We start from the raw sequence: 17,791 nt of genomic DNA, 5'->3' as shown, positions 1-17,791 counted from the left end.
GCCACACGTGGGAGTTCTTGTATTGGCTACTAGTTTGGGTTATCCATTATTATGTACTTCCCTCATTCTCTACTACAGGGTAATTGAGAATTTTCTTTTTATTGTAATGAGCAAAATGGAAAGTTTTTTCTGGTTTTCCATAAAATGAGTCATTTATCTTGTTAGAGGACCTTATACACTTACTGAAAATCAGGAAGGTAATTGGTACATACAGAGTGAAGTCTCATTTGAAGAGTTGAAATCAGAGAAATCAAAACTAGTGCCTCTAGTAGGGATCCAGCCAGCAGACAGCTTGTTTGATGCCTAGTCTAACAAACATACTCATATACTGAGGTCATGAAAATCTTTTAAAATGAAAAGATTGTATATTAAAAAATACCTCCTAGGATTGCTTTTGAGTATTAACTGAAAATATACACTAAAGTGCCTACCCCAGTACCTAATACATAACCAGCACTCACTCAATCCTTTTTTTAAGTGCATGATCAGAATATCACTTCACTGGCATTACTGTACTGTTAATAGTAGAAAAATTAGTATTGATAACGATGATCCAGAAACACATTACAAATGAAAGGCTAACCAACACAGGTTCATTATACTGCTTAAGAAAAACATTCTAGTATATAACATTCAGGAAACATTCCATAAAAATTGTTGAGGTTTTTAATCTTCTGTTACAGTTTAATATACTGGAAAATTCACTTGTAAAGAAGATATCAATTCCTGTCACTGGAAAAATGAGATACTATAAGTTTCAATAATATAGTTTTGTTTTCGATATCAGCAAACCCATTCAGTCACATTCAGGTAGAATGGCAGTATCTAGTTTGGGGTTTAGAAACGTAGATCCTGGCTTTAGTTTAGATTTAGATAAATACTTAAGGATTTCACAATGAAGAGTTCCAGCTCTGTCCCTCCTGAGTAAGCAGTTCAACCTCGGCCTCTCCAGTACATTGACCTTACCAGTGCTCAAAGCTAAGGGCAGGACTTAGGCACTGTGTTTCGTCAGTAGGAAGAAAACAGCATCACAATGAGGTAATGGAAGTCCAAAATCTTACTGTGTATACTTTAAACCTGTAGTATGTCTGTGCACTTGGAAAATCATGTGGGCCCTCCTGATTTTGTAGCCCATGAGATTATCTTATGTAAAAGTAGTGTAGGGGGAAGCGTATAGTTCAATGGTAGAATGTGTGCTTAGCATGCACGAGATTCTGGGTTTAGTCCCCATTACCTTCACTAACAAAAAATAAATAAAAGTGGCATAGTATTCCACTATATGTATTCCACTCTATACATTGAATTCACACAGTATCCTGTTGGTGGTGTAGAGTAGCATTTCTCAAATTTCCTCTGGATAGCTTTATACTATTAAAATGGAGGGTCCCCAAGAGATTTTGTTTATGTTTAAACAAAAAATACCTGTTGATTATTTACCACATTAGAAATTCAAGCTAAGACTTTAAAAAGTTTTTCTAAAACAAGAATTTAGTGACAGGGGTGTCACTGTTTTACATTTTCACAATCTTTTTAATGTCTGGTTTAATTTTTTTTTAAAAAGAGAATTCTCATCTGCTCCTGCACTCAGTCTGTTGCAGTATCAGTGTAGACACTGAGAAATAAGAATGAAAAAGGCAAATAATCTCTTAGTAATATTATGAAAATAGTTTTGATTTTCCAGACCTCTTGAGATCCCCACACTTTGAGAACAGGTAGCATAGAGATTTTTTCTAGGTTTTTGTTTTGTTTTGTTTTGTTTTTGTTTTTCACTATTACAAACACTGCTAATGACATCTTTATTCATATACTTGGCACCTGTGTGAGGGGTGTAGGACAGTTTCCTACAAGAAGGATTGTTGGACCAAAGAGTGGTTATGTGTTTAAAAGCTTTGTAGGTAAAGACAAATGACCCTCCAAAAAGGTTGTGCTGATGTTTGGTCTTGGTAATAGTAAATGAGAATTAAGGACTTTTTTTTTTTTTTTTTTTTGAGAAGTATATGTGCAAATAAACACTTGCAGACCTATCAGAACTTCTTTGGAATGGACTGACAAACATTTGCTCTGCAGGTGTAGTCTTTAGTTCACGTGAGCATGGTTGATTTTGCTAGTGGTCTGAATGATAGATTCTGCAATGACAAAATAAATTACGTGTATGGATGCATTCCCCTTAGCCTCATCACTCTCTTGATATTTGTGTTTCCATATTTCCTTCCCAGTAATTCAGGTGGGAAGTGGGAGGGCCCTTCTCAAGTCTTGACATTAGGGTTTGCTGTGTAGGCTTGTCTTTCTCTTGTCTGTGTGACAGAGTGTCTTTCTCAGATGTGTGAGGAGGTGGTGTCTTGGGGAGGGTAAGAATGAATTCCTCTTGGGATAAAGGCATCTGTTTCATTGGAGAGGATGAATGTGTTTCTCAGATAAATTGGTGTGAGGGGCTGTTTTGCATATGTGCTTCAGTTATTAAGGTATACTGGATCTAACCATTATCAAAAGCATGTGTTCCTCTTAATAAGAACTTTACTTCCCTTGATGTCACTTAACGTCTCCTTCTCAGGGTCATTTCCCTCATTTCTCCCCTTGTTATCTCTGGTACAATGCTAAATGTCTCTCACCTCCTACAGTTGAACTCTACATCCCCATTCATAGTCATGTATTACTGCAGTGGAACTCCTGTTTTCACTACTGTAGCTATAGCAGCTGATACAAATAAACTTGTTGGGGGGAGGGACTGTGTAAATAGTGTATTAACACTCAGCTGGATCTTTTCCAGTTGATTGGAAAAGTGCTCATGACTTGATACAGTAGAAACCACAAGATAGGAGTGGGGAACCTAGTAGGTCAACTAGAAATAAACTAGAAATGTGTCTTTTCCTTGTTATCTTACTTTGCTCCCCAAAAGGCTGTTTCCCATGTTCCAGCCTCTACAACTTAACTGACATCTTACAGGACATGGTATTTGAGGACCAGAGCTGGATTTCCTAAAGTGGTATCTTAGACTAAAGCCATGGGATATGGCTGAAATGGGTTTCAGAAGAGATAATTCCCCTTCACATCTTCAGTGGCCCAGGAAAAAAGGAAAACTTACTAACATCAGAGGCATTTACTATGTGCTTATTTTTGTGTTAGCCAGCACTTTGGGAGAGAACACTTCAAACTTTCAGTCTGACTTTTTTTTTCCTTTCTAGTTATCCCAACACTGTAGTGATACTAAGGAGAGTTTTGAAGCAAATGCAAAAAAAAAAAAAAAAGTGCTTGAAAAATAATTATATCACTGCCAAGTTTTTTGTTTTGTTTTAGCTGCTGAGTCAGGTGTGTGTTTCTTGAAATCACAACTTGAAGTAGTAACTCCAACCCCTATGCCCTGTGTTGTTTTACCCCTTCTCTTAAACTTGAAAAAAAATCTTTGTAAGTGTAATACATCAAAAAGGTACGCAAATCCTAAGTATTCAACTTGATGAATTTTTCACAAAATAACCAGTACACTGATGAAGAAACAATGTAACTAGCACTCTGGAAGCCTGTTTCATGTTCATTTTCCGTCACTCCCCCATCAGCCCAAAGCTAACCTAACTTCTAACAAGATAGATTAATTGCCACTTTTTGAATTTATGGTATATACTTTTGTCTGAGGCTTGATTCGTGTTTGTAAGATTTGTATACATTGTTACATTCACATATATTTGGTTCATTCATTCATTAACATTGCTATACGATACTCCATTGTATGAATATTTATATTTTAGTTTTTTTTTTTTTTAATGGTGATACTGGGGATTCAGCTCAGGACCTTAAACATGCTAAGCATGTGCTCTACCACTGAGCTATTTCCCACCCTCAATAGCTGGTTTTTTTTTAAACAACATCCACATGCCATATAATTCACTCATTCAAAGTGTGCATTAGTGTTTTTTAGTATATTCACAAGGTTATGCAACCATCACCACATTAGAGGACATTTTGTCCTCTTAAAGAAGTCATGCACCCGTTAGCGGTCACTACCCATTTGTTCCTCCTTCCTTCTGGTCCTAAGCAACCACTGATTTACAAATCTTACTCTAAATTTGCATATTCTGGACGAGTCATAAATGCCATACTAGAATATATGGTCTTTTGTGACTGTCTTCTTTCACTTTTGTTTTCAAAGTTTATCTGTTGAAGCATATATTAGAAGTTGGATTCTTCGTATAAATGAATAGTGTTTCATTTTATTTATCCATTCATGAGTTTTTGGACATTTGGAGTGTTTCCACTTTTTGCTATTATGAATAATGCTGCTGTGAATGTATGTGTACACATACTTGTGTGGGCATATGTTTTCATTTCTCTTGGATATATACTTAGTAGAATCGCTGGTAACTCTTTTAGGAACTGCCAAACTTTTCCACAGTGGATGCCTTTTTATATACCCACAAGTGAAATGTATGAGGGTTCCAGCTTCTCCACATGGTTGCCAGGACTTGTCATTGTCTTTGATTATAGGCATCCTTGCTGGTGTGAAATGGCATCTTTTTGTGGTTTTGACTTGCACTTCACTAATAACCAGTGATACTGAGTATCTTTTCATGTGTATTGTCCATTTGTATATCTTTCTTGGAGAAGTAATCTGTTCAGATCCATTGTCCATTTTTCAACTGAGTTGTAAAAATTTGGGTAACAAGTCCATTATTGGATATATGATTTCCAGATAATTTTGCTTGTTCTGTGGATTGTCTTTTCACATTCTTTAAGGTATTTGTAGCACAGAAGTTTTTACTTGTGATTATGTCCAGTTAGCATCACTTATTAATGCTGTCCAATTTTTGCCTTTGGTAGGTTGTGCTTTTTGTGACTTTTCAAGTGGCATTACTTAGTTTGGTTCTGTGACACTAGACCTTGTGCATCTTATGAAATATGATAATTTTTGTTTTAGCAGCTGCTGAGTCAGGTGTGTGTTTCTTGAAATCATAACTTGAAGTGGTAATTCCAACCCCTATGCCCTGTATTGTTTCACTTTGTTATTTATGTAGTTCTCTAGAGATGAATTATTTCTGAGTACATGGTATATTTCAAAGTATTTTTTTTGGAATGTGTTTTCTCATAGAAACCCATGTTTTGAGTATGATTATATGCCAGGACTCATCTTTTAAAAGTATGTTTGATCCATAATGTACTTGCTATACTTTGTGATTTCATTGGGAAATAGTGGAGTGCAATTTTTTTTCTAGTAATTAAACAGCAAAACACTGAAAGAATATTTACAAAGATAGCCGAAAACTTTTAATACTTTTAAGGGACCCTAAGCATGGAGTTCATTTGCTTGTTGCTTTTTCTTGTTATAAATGTATCACTAGACAGCTCTTAATAATTACCAAAATAAAAGTCCATTGATTGTGTGTAAAGAAAATAAGGGGCATTGGAAAATTTATTTTATTCTGGCAAAAGCTGGAAAAAGACAATGGAGATTAAACAGGCTTCTACAGAACATTGAGAATGTTTGTCTGAACCTCAGTGAACCAAAAAGAGCCCAAAGAGATGGGGTGTTGAGGCTATAGGTGGGGAAAATATGAAGACTGTTTGGTTACCTTAAGTACAGAAAGGATAAGAGACAGATTTTTGGTTAAGCAGTTCACCTGTGCCAGACAGTGTGGAAGGATTCAGGTGAAGTAAGGAACTGTTCATGCACACAAGGTGTTTGCAAATTAAGTCATTACAACTTGGCAAGTGCTGTTATTTCTGTATTCAGTGTCGTCTAACATTACAATCACATAGTAGTAAATGGGCATTAAATCACTACCGTGGGACAGCATCATAAAATTAGTAAACAAATTTTAACATAAAAGCAAAACTAGTCAAATTTGGAAATGTTAAGAGCACCCTTTCTCAAGTGTCTAGCCACTATTTGGAATGGTTAAAGCAACTGTTAAGTGTAATACGAGAAGAAATGAAAGCTTTGGATGAGAGACAGCTGCAGAGAAAATGTTGCTTCTCAAGTATCTGGAGCCAGAACTTGCCTTTAAACTGGAACTGGCTGATACGGGGAGAGGTATAAGTTTAGTCTCAAAAGTTTCTGTTTGCCACTAAACAGTAGTTATTTTCTAATATTTTGAGTCTTAGGATACTGCCAGGGGAAAAACAAAAAATGTGCAAGTTAGCTTATTCTGAGAAGCAAATTGATTATTTGAAGATGGGGAAGTGTGGTAATTCCTGTATTAAGAAACAGAAATGGGGGGAGGGTATAGTTCAAGTGGTAGAGTGCATGCTTAGCCTGCATGAGGTCCTGGGTTCAATCCCCAGTACCTCCTCCAAACATAAATAAATAAATAAACCCAATTACCTCCCCATCATAAAATGAAAAAAAAAAAAAAACAGAAATGTAAGGCTTTCTAAAAGTGAAGCATAACTTGGGGATGTACTTAGGCAGTGAACTATATCCTTGATGTTTTCAAACATTTGCAAATGAATTCTGTTTTTATTTTCAGTCTTGAGAAAGAGCAGATAACTATTTAAAGTGCTTATTTGCATATTTTAAGTTATTTCTCTAAGTAATACTGTATATCAAAGATTTAATCCCCAATCATCTGGCTGCACACTGTGCTGTTTCATTACCTTCTGCTGCCCAGGAATTGGTAGATTTATGTAGACCGTCCAGTCCTGACTTTTCAATCATGTCTGTCTTGTTAAAACTAAGCATGTATAAGAAACAGATTCACAGACATAGAAGACAAATTTATGGTGGTAAGAAGGGAAGAGGAGGTTAGAGGGATAAATTGGGAGTTCGGGATTTGCAGCTACTAACTACTTTGTATAAAGTAGATAAACAACAAGGTCCTACTGTATAACACAGGGAACTATATTCAGTATCTTTTAATAGCCTATAAGGAAAAAGTTTGGAAAGGAATATATAGCAGTGTATAACTGAATCACTATGCTGTACACCAGAAATTAACACAATATTGTAAACTGACTATACTTCAATAAAAAATTAAAAGTAAGCGTATATAAAGCAAGCATTTCTTAGGTTACAAGTTATTATACTTAAATTTGTATTGGTAGTATTTTCTCAACTCAAGTTGTATGTGCCTCAAATACTCAGAAAAGGAAATGTATGTGTATGAAACGGAGTATAATTTTGCTGCTTTGCAATTATATAATGGAATGTCTTTTTTTCTGTTTCCTAGGTTCTCTACTTTTAGAGTCCAAAATAAATCCTAATACGGCATACCAGAAACAACAGGTAAAATTTTGAAGATGTTGTGTTTTATCTTGCGTAATATTCTCTCAGTTTGGTGATTAGATGAAAATTTACCATCTCATTCCTTACAGTGAAAAATCCGGAACAGATTCTAACATGCTTTTTGCCAATCTGATTCTAAAATACAATTCTGCCAATCTCTATAGCATATAAGTCATTTAAAAAAAACTTGCTTTGAGTTAAGCTAAGCTTACGTTCCCAGATGTTCAACCAACTGGGCTTTAATTTTCACAAATTAAACTAAAGCAACAGTTTTCTTGTTTCTACCTAAAGGGAATTTAAAAAGTGATCACTGATGGAATAATCAGCTACTAATACAACTAAATGGTAGAGACTCCCTCCTTTGCTGTTGTAAATGCTAGTGCGGAAGGAACATTCATCTCTCTGTACAGCAACTCAATGTAAATAAGAATCTGATTTCTTACATAGCCTGAAAAGGACCTTATAATGATGTAACAACTTTTAAGACTACTTTCAGTTTGAGTATACTCTTTCTTGTAACCTTCTGATATGCAAGAGATATCTTTCCTTCACATAGTGCCTATCAGCACATCAAATGGTATTTATTCAGAATACAGACACACAGATAATAGTGAGTGCTCTACAAAGCCAGTGAAATCGATGTCAGTCCCCTCATTGTCTTGAAATTAACTTAAAATTACCAAAACATTTATATATATTACTTTATAAATTTATAAATAAAGATAAAGTGCTTTGCTTCATCATTGACCATTAAAATACTACTAGAGGGAAGTTAGTATTGTTTTTATTTTGCACATTAGGTGATGTCTAAGGATTGTGACTTTCTTGAGTTCACACAGATAGTACCTAGGAAAGCTGATACTTACTCCTAAATTTGTTTAATGGCAGTTTATTCATCCAACAGGCCTTGGTACAATATGAAATGTTTTCTTGATGGTTCAGCGGCCTGTTAGCACTTAACTGCATTTGGTGTTCTTAAGAAAACTTTCTGGTTTGATAGAAATGGCTGGAAACTAGAGTATTTTGTTTTAATGTTCTGTACTTTGTATTTCAAGGTTTCAGTCAGCTAAAGAGGAAAAGCATATCCTAAGAAAAAGAAAAGATGAGTCTATTTTGAGGATGAATGGACAAATCTATATATCTTAATAGGTTGTTGGACGATAATCAAACAAGATGACTTGGTGAAAATTTAGGTTCCTCAAGAAAAAGAGAAGAGCAGTTCCTAAAAATTTTCAAACTAAAAATTTGTGAAATGGGTAACTGAGGGCATATGTCTAGTTGTGCCCTGATTTAAGCCTGCAAATGATTCTGAATATACATTATAGCAGAGGAGTTGCTTACAATTGTATTAATAAGCCTGTCTTATTACTAATGTGATAGTGGTTTTAGGCTTCTTCAATTGGTCTTGTGTTATCACCAATTTTCATAACAGTATGTATTAACCCATTCTGGAGACAGAAACCAAGGCTTAGGGAGGCTACCCAACTGACTATAATTTCTGACATGTTGATCCTACAGTGTTAATGTAAATTATTTTGAGCTTGAACAGCTAGTCAGTCACTGTGGAACAGATTGCTTGCCTGGGATCTGTGATTGGTAAAGTCCTTAAAGATAGTTAAAAAGGGGTCTTTGAGCTCTTAAAATTCTGAGTAAGACTTGTGGATTTACCCTCTTGGTAATGCTGCACAGCCATACAAAGGATCATTTTTTTTTACTTCCGGCTGACATCAGTTTTATTCATTAAGAGACTACTGGTCTTATGATTGACAGTTATATAATTGACTGAATAGAGTTAATGTGTGTTAGCAGACACGTTTTTAAACATGGGATCCATTTGTGCAATAAGAAGTGTCCTTGCCAAGGTAGTGAAAAGTATTAGAAATCAAATAGGTCCTTTAAGATACGTTAAAGATAGTTAGTCATGTTTCCTCCTCAGTACAGGAACCTTTCTCATCCAGATAGATGCTTAGCCAGGCTTGGCTTGGCTCCTTTCAGTTACTTACTAGTCAGATTTAAAAAAAAAAAAATTTTTTTAATATTGTGTTCAGATCCATCTAACCCTAATTCCTACTCCTAGTTCTCTTTGGACCAGCTTGAAAAGTGCTACATGATAGCTGTTTCATTAGGCTTCTTTTTCAAATGTAGCTCTCCCTAGTGCCATCAACAATTCTTATATAAAATGATTCATAGATCCCTCTTGGAGAAGAGGCCCCTTTCTTGAAATGGTTAATTGCTCTGAAACAGTGTACATGTATATTTATAGTCAGTAAGTGAAAATATACCTTAGACCCCATAAATATTTTATCACCATGCATATTGTAGAATACAGATTATTTGTACTACAGGAAATCTCAGTATTGTAATGTCTTGCTGAGATTACATCTTTTATGTTGTAATCCTTTACAACATTTATTAAATAGTTCAGTAGTTTTTCAAATAAACTTTTTCAGACAAACTTGCATTTTTATCATTAAAAAGTGCAAGTCTGTCTGAAAGGAATGAAAGGGTGGTAGGTGGCAGGAACATCTTGCTTCTTGAACCACAGCACTTTGGTAAAAATTAAAAAACCTCTGTCCAGATAAATGCTCACATATTACAGATTTACCCAATAATTTCAAGGGCTTCATGGGCCTTAAGCACCCCACATAAATAAAAAACATCTGATGCTGACAATGAGAAGAGAGGAGGAGGAGCTACGATTATTAATCCCATCCTCCTAACATGCCCTAGTTATTGAATATTGAGACTTCCTCTTTGGGCATTTTGACTAGAGCATAAAATGTAACCTAAATGTGCAAGCAAAGTTTGTATCTTTTGGTACACTTACATTGTGTGCTCAATTTGTAGTGCTTTTTATATATTGGTTAAACTTCTTAAGGAGAACATTGCTTTCATTTTATACATTAGATAAATCGAAGTATGAAAAGGCATCGCTAATTAATATCAATGTTGCAAAAAGTAAAAATGAGTATTGTTCTCAGTTCCGTGTTACTTTGTTCACTTACCTTATACTTTGAAGTAGTTTGTGATAATATATATTAATTATTCAGACTTCTTTTTTTTCCTCTCCAGGACACGTTGATTGTGTGGTCTGAAGCAGAGAATTATGACTTGGCCCTTAGCTTTCAAGAAAAGGCTGGATGTGATGAAATTTGGGAGAAAATATGTCAGGTAATTTTAAAATTTTGAAATTTTAACACGTTTTCTTTAAATATTTTGGATTTTTTGCTGTGCTTTAAGCATACCCCAAATTTTAGATAGACACATTTCATATAGATCATTTAAATTCACTAGGAAAGTTCAGTTTACTAACACCAAACTGCCCAGCCCAGATCTTTGTTGAACTCTATAGAGTTTTATATCTAGCTGCCTTTGAGAGCTCTTCCATGAATGCTCACTAACATCTCAAGTTTTAAGTCCAAAACTGAACGTAATCTCATTGAGATTTGTTCATTCTCCCATGTCCCTCGTCTCAGTAAATGCCATCCAGTTGCTGAAACCAGAAACTTGTGGGTCCTGTTTATCCTTCCTCCATCCCTCGTATCAATTCAGTCCCTCAGTTATAAATCTTAAATGGATTGACTTATCTTCATTTTCACTGCTATTACAGTTTACTAAGCCACCATCATTTCTTGCCTGGTTTATTGCTTTTATGTGGATTCATCTTCCCAAATCTGTACCACAGCTAGGGTGATCTTTTTTCAAGTATAAGTCTGATCATGTTACTCTTTGTTCAGTAACCTCTTGTGGCTCTTGACTATATCTTCAACCTTATCTTGCATGTTCTCAGTTGATTCTGGAATTCCCTAGTGATACCTAGTCTAGTGATAATCATTTCCACTGTCTTTTGTGATTGGTCATTTTTTATGCACTTTTGTGGCTAAAGCCATTGGCTCTTATTATGGACCACTGCATCCTAAGGACACTTTTTCTATCTCCATGTTTATTTATTCTGGAGAATAAATAATCTTCAGCAGATTCCTTAATTCATTGGTTCTCAAGGTGTGGGTCTCAAACCAGCAGGATAAGCATGACCTGGGATCTGATAGAAATGCAAATTCTGAGATCTACTGAATCAGACTCCACGAGGAGGTAACAGTAATTCTATTTTAACAAGCCCTCTAAGTCAGATTGTCTCTATAAAGGCCAAGATAGTAAATACTTTAGGCTTTCTGGACCATGCAGTTTAACAGCTATTCAGTTTTGCTGTTGTGCTGCGGAAGTAGCCATAGGTAACATATACATAAATGGATGTGGTTCTCTTCCAGTAAAATTTTATTTACAAAAACAAGTGGTGGGCCAGGTTTGGTGGCTGTTTGTCAACACCTGCTTTAGGCGATTTTGCTGCACCCTGAAGTTTGAGATCCACTGCCTAAATAGAAGCTGCAGTGTTCTTAAGGCACAGTTCTTTAACTTGTAGAATTATTTCTACTATATATTCTACTCAGCTGTGTTTGTCATAAACTAACCTGCCTATTAAGCTGTCCTTTCCTTCTCTTAACGTGAAAAACTAGCATTTATATTTATGCCTTCTTCATGCTTTTTCTTTGCTTTCTGTTCAGTACAGTTTTTACAGTATGTTCCTCTAGATTTTGTCATACGGAGTTCTCCATAGAAAGAGGTGAGATAATTGAGCTCGGGGTTTGCTGAAAGCACCCATAATTCAGACAAATCTTGTTCTCCTTCATCTTTGTGAGACAAACAGTTCCGCCCTGGACACAGTCTTCTATTAGGTGAATATTTAAGTCATACCTGGACTCAGCCTGTTACTATCATGCCTGGCTCTCTTAAAATTATCAGACCTTCACTGTACTTTCCCTTGGTCTGTGATACCATACTTTTTCAGTTATTTTCTCTTAGGGCACAAGTAGTAGTACTTGTATACCTTTGTCTACACTAACTTTCCTAGGAATCACTGGCTACTTTAGAATCTTTTTCTGATCTACTTCTCCAACTTTTACATAGTTTATGTTCAAGATGTCTTTTTTCAATGACTTTTTCCTGTCTGTGCTTCTCAATTAATTTATGGTTCGTGGCTTATTCTAGGAAATTTACCACATTTTGCTTTCTGAGATCTTGTGTATTTATTTCCTGAAATCTACTCATTTTTTGATCTAGAAACAACTAAAAAATCTCCCTATTTTCTAGAATCCTTCTTGATAGCAGTTATGTGTGGGTGCATCTCTTTTCCCTAAGATTTAGCCTTTCTCTTAAGGAAAGCTCTCTCCTAGCTTAGTCTACTTTCCTTTTTAAATTTTCATTCGTCTATTGCTCGTTTTGAAAGTAAGACTGAAATATATTTGTTAGATTTTTACAGTTCCACCTTGTTCTCCTGGGCAGATCAGATTCTAAGAGTATCCTAAACATAGGCCTTTTTGATTATCCTCTTAGCCTTCATATTTGCCAATTAACTCAATAGCATTTTGATCACAATAAGGGTTCTCCTTTTAATTTAGTGTTTAATAAAACCCTACCATTTATTCTGTAGGTAAAGCTTGAATATTAGGAGTTTAAAGCTGAGATGAGAGCTTATATAATTAAAAAAAATCCAGCGCTAACTTGAGACCATGCCACGTGTAAGCCATCAATGTGCCTAGCCTCCTTTCAGTGGCACTGTCCACTAGGTTGAGGTTGAGACGGTATACCTTGCAGTATATTTCAAGACATATTCCAGGCCTTCTTTCCTTTTAGTATCCATCAATATCTCTTAACTGTGCTGAGCAATTTTAAGTTTCCTGGACATTTCTTTTAAGGCCTAATTTTTCCATCCCATTACCATTCAACTTGGTTTTATGGGTAGCTTTAGTGGCAGTATCTCAAATTATAGGGCTGAGAAAGTAAAACTCATTTTATTCCAAAATATGTCCTTGACTTTTTGTAAAAAAATTTTTTTACATTAAAATTTGTTTAATTGTGAAGATTTCTAAGTTAATCTTTTTATAATAAAAGGTCCTACACAGGCATAAATTTGGGGTTTGACAAATTTCAGGGCTTCTGGGGGGTCATGATAGGTTCAGGTTTGGGTGTGTAGAAAGGAAAACCTCCTTGATTTGGTTACTTAACTTTAAGCAGGTATTCTTAGGGGATAGCTCTACTACACATAGGTAGAAGTTACTTTTTATGTGGTTTCATTTTTGTGTGGGTACACCTTGTTTCCCACTCAGTTTTTCTTAATCATATTTTTAGGCTACCAGCCAGCATTTATACAACATCAGTGACCCCCTTTGGTACAAAGCCAGTTTGTACATGCTCTCTTGGCAGTTGTTTTCTAAATTAATTAATAATAAGTTTTTTTTTTTATTGCTTTCAGTTATATGTCTTCTAAGCTCACAACATTTGCTTGAATTTTACTTAAACTTTGAGGAGTTCTGTGGTGCTATACCAGGGCACAATGCTAGGAATGTTTGGGGTTTGCCCTGGTCTTTGGAAATGTGAGAAGATGCTTTACCACCAGGCCTCTGTATTATGCATCTGCAGGACACTGATAGTCACAATCACAGTGAGTTGAGGGTATCCTAGACTGTTTCTGTTCCTGGTTGACCTTATACTGATAAGGAAGCTCATTCTACTTCTGAACTTTGAACTTCCTTCCTTAAAATTGATAGTGTATGTTATTTGTAGAAATGTAACTTAGAAAGTAGGCAATTTTGTCAAGTTTGAAGAAAGTTCTAGTCTTAAACTTGAAAATTATCATTATAGTTTTCTTATAACATCTCTTGTATTCATCTAGGAATATCACTTAGATTTGCTTTGATTATATTTTGTCAGCTATCATAAATCTTGTTTAATAGGTTCAAGGAAAGGACCCATCAGTGGACATCACTCAGGACCTTGTAGATGAATCTGAAGAGGAGCGTTTTGATGATATGTCATCACCAGGTTTAGAATTGCCATCTTGTGAATTAAGTCGCCTCGAAGAAATTGCAGAACTTGTGGCATCATCCTTACCTTCCCCCCTGCGTCGTGAAAAACTTGCACTAGCACTGGAAAATGAGGGTTATATTAAAAAGCTCTTAGAGCTTTTTCATGTGTGTGAGGATTTGGAAAATATTGAAGGACTGCACCACTTGTATGAAATTATCAAAGGCATCTTCCTTTTGAATCGAACTGCTCTTTTTGAAGTTATGTTCTCCGAGGAATGTATAATGGACGTCATTGGATGCTTAGAATATGATCCTGCTTTATCACAACCACGAAAACATAGGGAATTTCTAACTAAAACTGCCAAGTTTAAAGAAGTGATTCCCATATCAGATCCTGAGCTGAAACAAAAAATTCATCAGACATACAGAGTTCAGTATATACAAGATATGGTTCTACCTACCCCTTCAGTCTTTGAAGAAAATATGTTATCAACACTTCACTCCTTTATCTTTTTCAATAAGGTAGAAATTGTTGGTATGTTACAGGTGAGTTAGATCATCTTTTTTTCCTACTTAAAAAGATACCTTTTGCCTTTAGCAGAAATAATTTTCTGTTCCTTTTTAGTATAAAAATTGAAAATTTTTGTCTAAAGGTATGTATTTTGTTGATATTATAAGAGATTATAATATATAATACTATGGGACCAGAAGGTTGTATTTGGGTTAGGGAAGGTGAATGTAAAAAGAATCTAGCTTGAAGAAATTACAGGGAAATGATCTTAATAAAACAATTGAATGTAGAATTTTAGGGATATTAATCAATTAGTTATGCAAAGAGCAGAATAGATTGGAAGAGGAAAGAAAAATAAAATAGAAGCCAAGAGCTCTGTCATTAAACATAGAATATAGATTCTGTAGAAGTTATAGAACTCCTGGGAAATTATTAAAGGTCCAGTTTTAGGGTCAAGGGAATATAGCAGATGTTGGCAGGTTATAGCTGGATGGCTCCCTACTAAAAGGCATGCTTTCGTAATGGATGAGAGTATGGGGAGTTTAGACGGGAATGAGAGTTTACGCTCTGCTTGTCACTTAATAGGTATGTGGCTTGGGTGACTTTTTTAATCTCTTAGAGCTTCAGTTTCTTGATCTTAAGGATGGTAATATTAGTATCTATCCTCTAAGGTCATCTGAAGATTAAACAAGATGCATGTTTATAAAGCAGTGAACATTATATAAGACTCTTGAGTATTAATTTTAAGTATCTATTAATAATTGCCTGTTAAACTCCACATTTTGTTTTTATAGTATTCCCAGTCTCACAGGTATGGTGTTTTAGGGTGCTTGTATCAGAATTGCCTAGGGTACAGTTTGCTGGATTCTGTACAAAACACAGAATCTAAATCTCTGAGATGTAATCTGCATTTATAACACCCTCAAAGTCAGAGTCTCTCAGTAAATTATCCCATACTGTGTGAATTAGTCTATTCCGACTGAAATCGAAGTTTGCACAGTGCATGCAGAGATCTGTGAGTTGCACACTTCCCATGTGTTTCTTCAATGCCCATGATGTTGTAACAGTAACATGTGATATGATTTGAAGGACACTATCTTGTAAGACCTTATTTCTGATCTACAAATAAATTAATTATTTGACCTGGATTTGTTAAGTTAAAGAGGCAAATAAATGTCAGTGAGAGAGCTGCTTGATAGCACAAGCTATGAATAAAGCAGTAAGTTTAATATTTGTTCCTTTTTAGAAAATTGCTATATTTCCAGTGACCCTGGCTTTGTTACCTTTAAAAAATACACACATACACACATACATACATACATATATATATATACATATATATGAACTTAAGTAGAAAAGTTGGTTTTATCAAAACTGCTTTCCTGCAGCTAGTGATATTTCCAGTTCATGTTGACTAATTTGACATGTTTTCCATTCATTTAAGACAGACAAATAATATAGGCAATACAATCTGGTAAGTACAACAGTAATCCTCTACACAGTGTATTGTGGTTGATAATGGAAGAAGGGGTCTGGTACCAATTTTCATTTGTTCTTTGATAAGGAACTAGTTCTGTTCTGGTCTAGTTTTGATTCCTGGTTTCCTTGGATAGTCCTGAATGGTACTGGCCCTTTTCTTTAGCTCCCTGTGGTTCTCATTTTGTTACGTAGGGATTTGTCACTTTTGTGTTTTCTTGGCCTTCATACCTGTAAAATGCCAGTTTTAATCATTAAGTATGAATAATTTTCAATTAAGTCATTGCTTCCCTACAATATGCTCTGTAAAATGCTGGCTGCCAGTGCTGTTGGTCTTTCTGTTTCTCCTGATGCTGAGCATTTACATCTGAAGTGCTGCTGTGAAGAAAGGAGAGTTTTATGAATTTTTTGACAAGGACTAACTAAGGTATAATTAAAGGTCTTACCCACCTTGTACACAAGCATAACCCTTACCATTGACTGATTTCTGTGTAATATTGCTAAATATTCTTAATTCTCTATACTTTGGTACCCCCAAGTGAAGCAGTCCAGAGAATCTTTTTTAATCATTTGATTTCCATTTCATGGGATATATCTGAGATGGATCTTGAAAATGAATGCTATTTGATATATGGCCTATTTATATGTTGTAGGAAAAGAAGGGAATAACTAAATAATTTAGTCTCATAAAAATGTTTCTTGAGCACCTATAGCAGTGGATATGGAAAGTTTATTAACTAGTGGGAGGTTTTATACACTCACATACATACATACATATGTATTTCTACTAGCAGGGGTAGTATGGAATTAAAATACAACACATTTGTAATTAAAAATAGTGATAGGAAAAACTGAACAGGCAATCAGGCTCTACCTGCTGTGACTGGGCTTACAGTTAAGGTAATGAAACCCTGTGAAAATGAGGGGTCTCCAAACCATGGCCCATAAGTGGTTTTGTAAAATGAAGTTGATGTGACACAGCCATGCTCGTTCCTTTATGTAGTGTCTGTGGCTGCTTCCCTCTAACGACAGAGCTGAGTAGTTGTGGTAGAGACTGTGTGGCCTGCAAAGCCTAAAGTATTTATAATGTGACATTCAAATACTTAGGAAATAGAGCCCTGCCAAAATATAAAGGATAATGTTTCTGTATAAATCCTGTTTATCCTTTAATAAAACTTTTTAGTTTTTTCCTTCTGTCTTTTAAAAAACAGCATTGCCAGTACCATCTTTCCTTTCTTCCAGTTAGGAAAAAGTTATTGAAATTTATATCTTCTATAATAGCATTTTGAAAATACATTTTATTACACTTTTACCATTAGCATAATGAAATTTATCCTTTGACTTCACAGGAAGATGAAAAATTTCTGACAGATTTGTTTGCACAACTAACAGATGAAGCAACAGATGAGGAAAAAAGACAGGAATTGGTAAGCAGTTTGATATTATGAAGGGCATGAAGCTAAAACAACACACCATTTATATTCACTTAACCTTTTTCCTAATTTCAGGTTAACTTTTTAAAAGAATTTTGTGCGTTTTCGCAAACGCTGCAACCTCAAAATAGAGATGCTTTTTTCAAGACTTTGTCAAACATGGGCATATTACCAGCTTTAGAAGTCATCCTTGTAAGTTTGTTTCTCCTTATATCTAATTACCATTATATTATTAATCCACAAAAAGTATATTTTTTATGTAACATGCGAACTATTTGATTATAGCCAGTATTTAATA

General features: G+C 35.1%; 1 protein-coding gene across 2 annotated transcripts in view; it reads left to right on the top strand.

Moving 5' to 3' along the window:
- PPP4R3A (protein phosphatase 4 regulatory subunit 3A) overlaps nucleotides 1-17,791 on the top strand; it is a 34,818-nt gene that overhangs the window by 3,347 nt on the left and 13,680 nt on the right. For both annotated transcript variants that reach the window (XM_031454201.2, XM_031454200.2), the window contains exons 2-6: nucleotides 7,155-7,210; nucleotides 10,283-10,381; nucleotides 14,002-14,619; nucleotides 17,410-17,487; nucleotides 17,569-17,685. In XM_031454201.2, the coding sequence (XP_031310061.1) occupies nucleotides 7,155-7,210; nucleotides 10,283-10,381; nucleotides 14,002-14,619; nucleotides 17,410-17,487; nucleotides 17,569-17,685 (968 nt within the window). The remainder of the gene's footprint in view (nucleotides 1-7,154; nucleotides 7,211-10,282; nucleotides 10,382-14,001; nucleotides 14,620-17,409; nucleotides 17,488-17,568; nucleotides 17,686-17,791) is intronic.

Source organism: Camelus dromedarius, chromosome 5, assembly GCF_036321535.1.
Source record: "Camelus dromedarius isolate mCamDro1 chromosome 5, mCamDro1.pat, whole genome shotgun sequence".
Classification (NCBI taxonomy): Eukaryota; Metazoa; Chordata; class Mammalia; order Artiodactyla; family Camelidae; genus Camelus; species Camelus dromedarius.
This window is presented reverse-complemented; position numbering and strand designations above follow the sequence as displayed.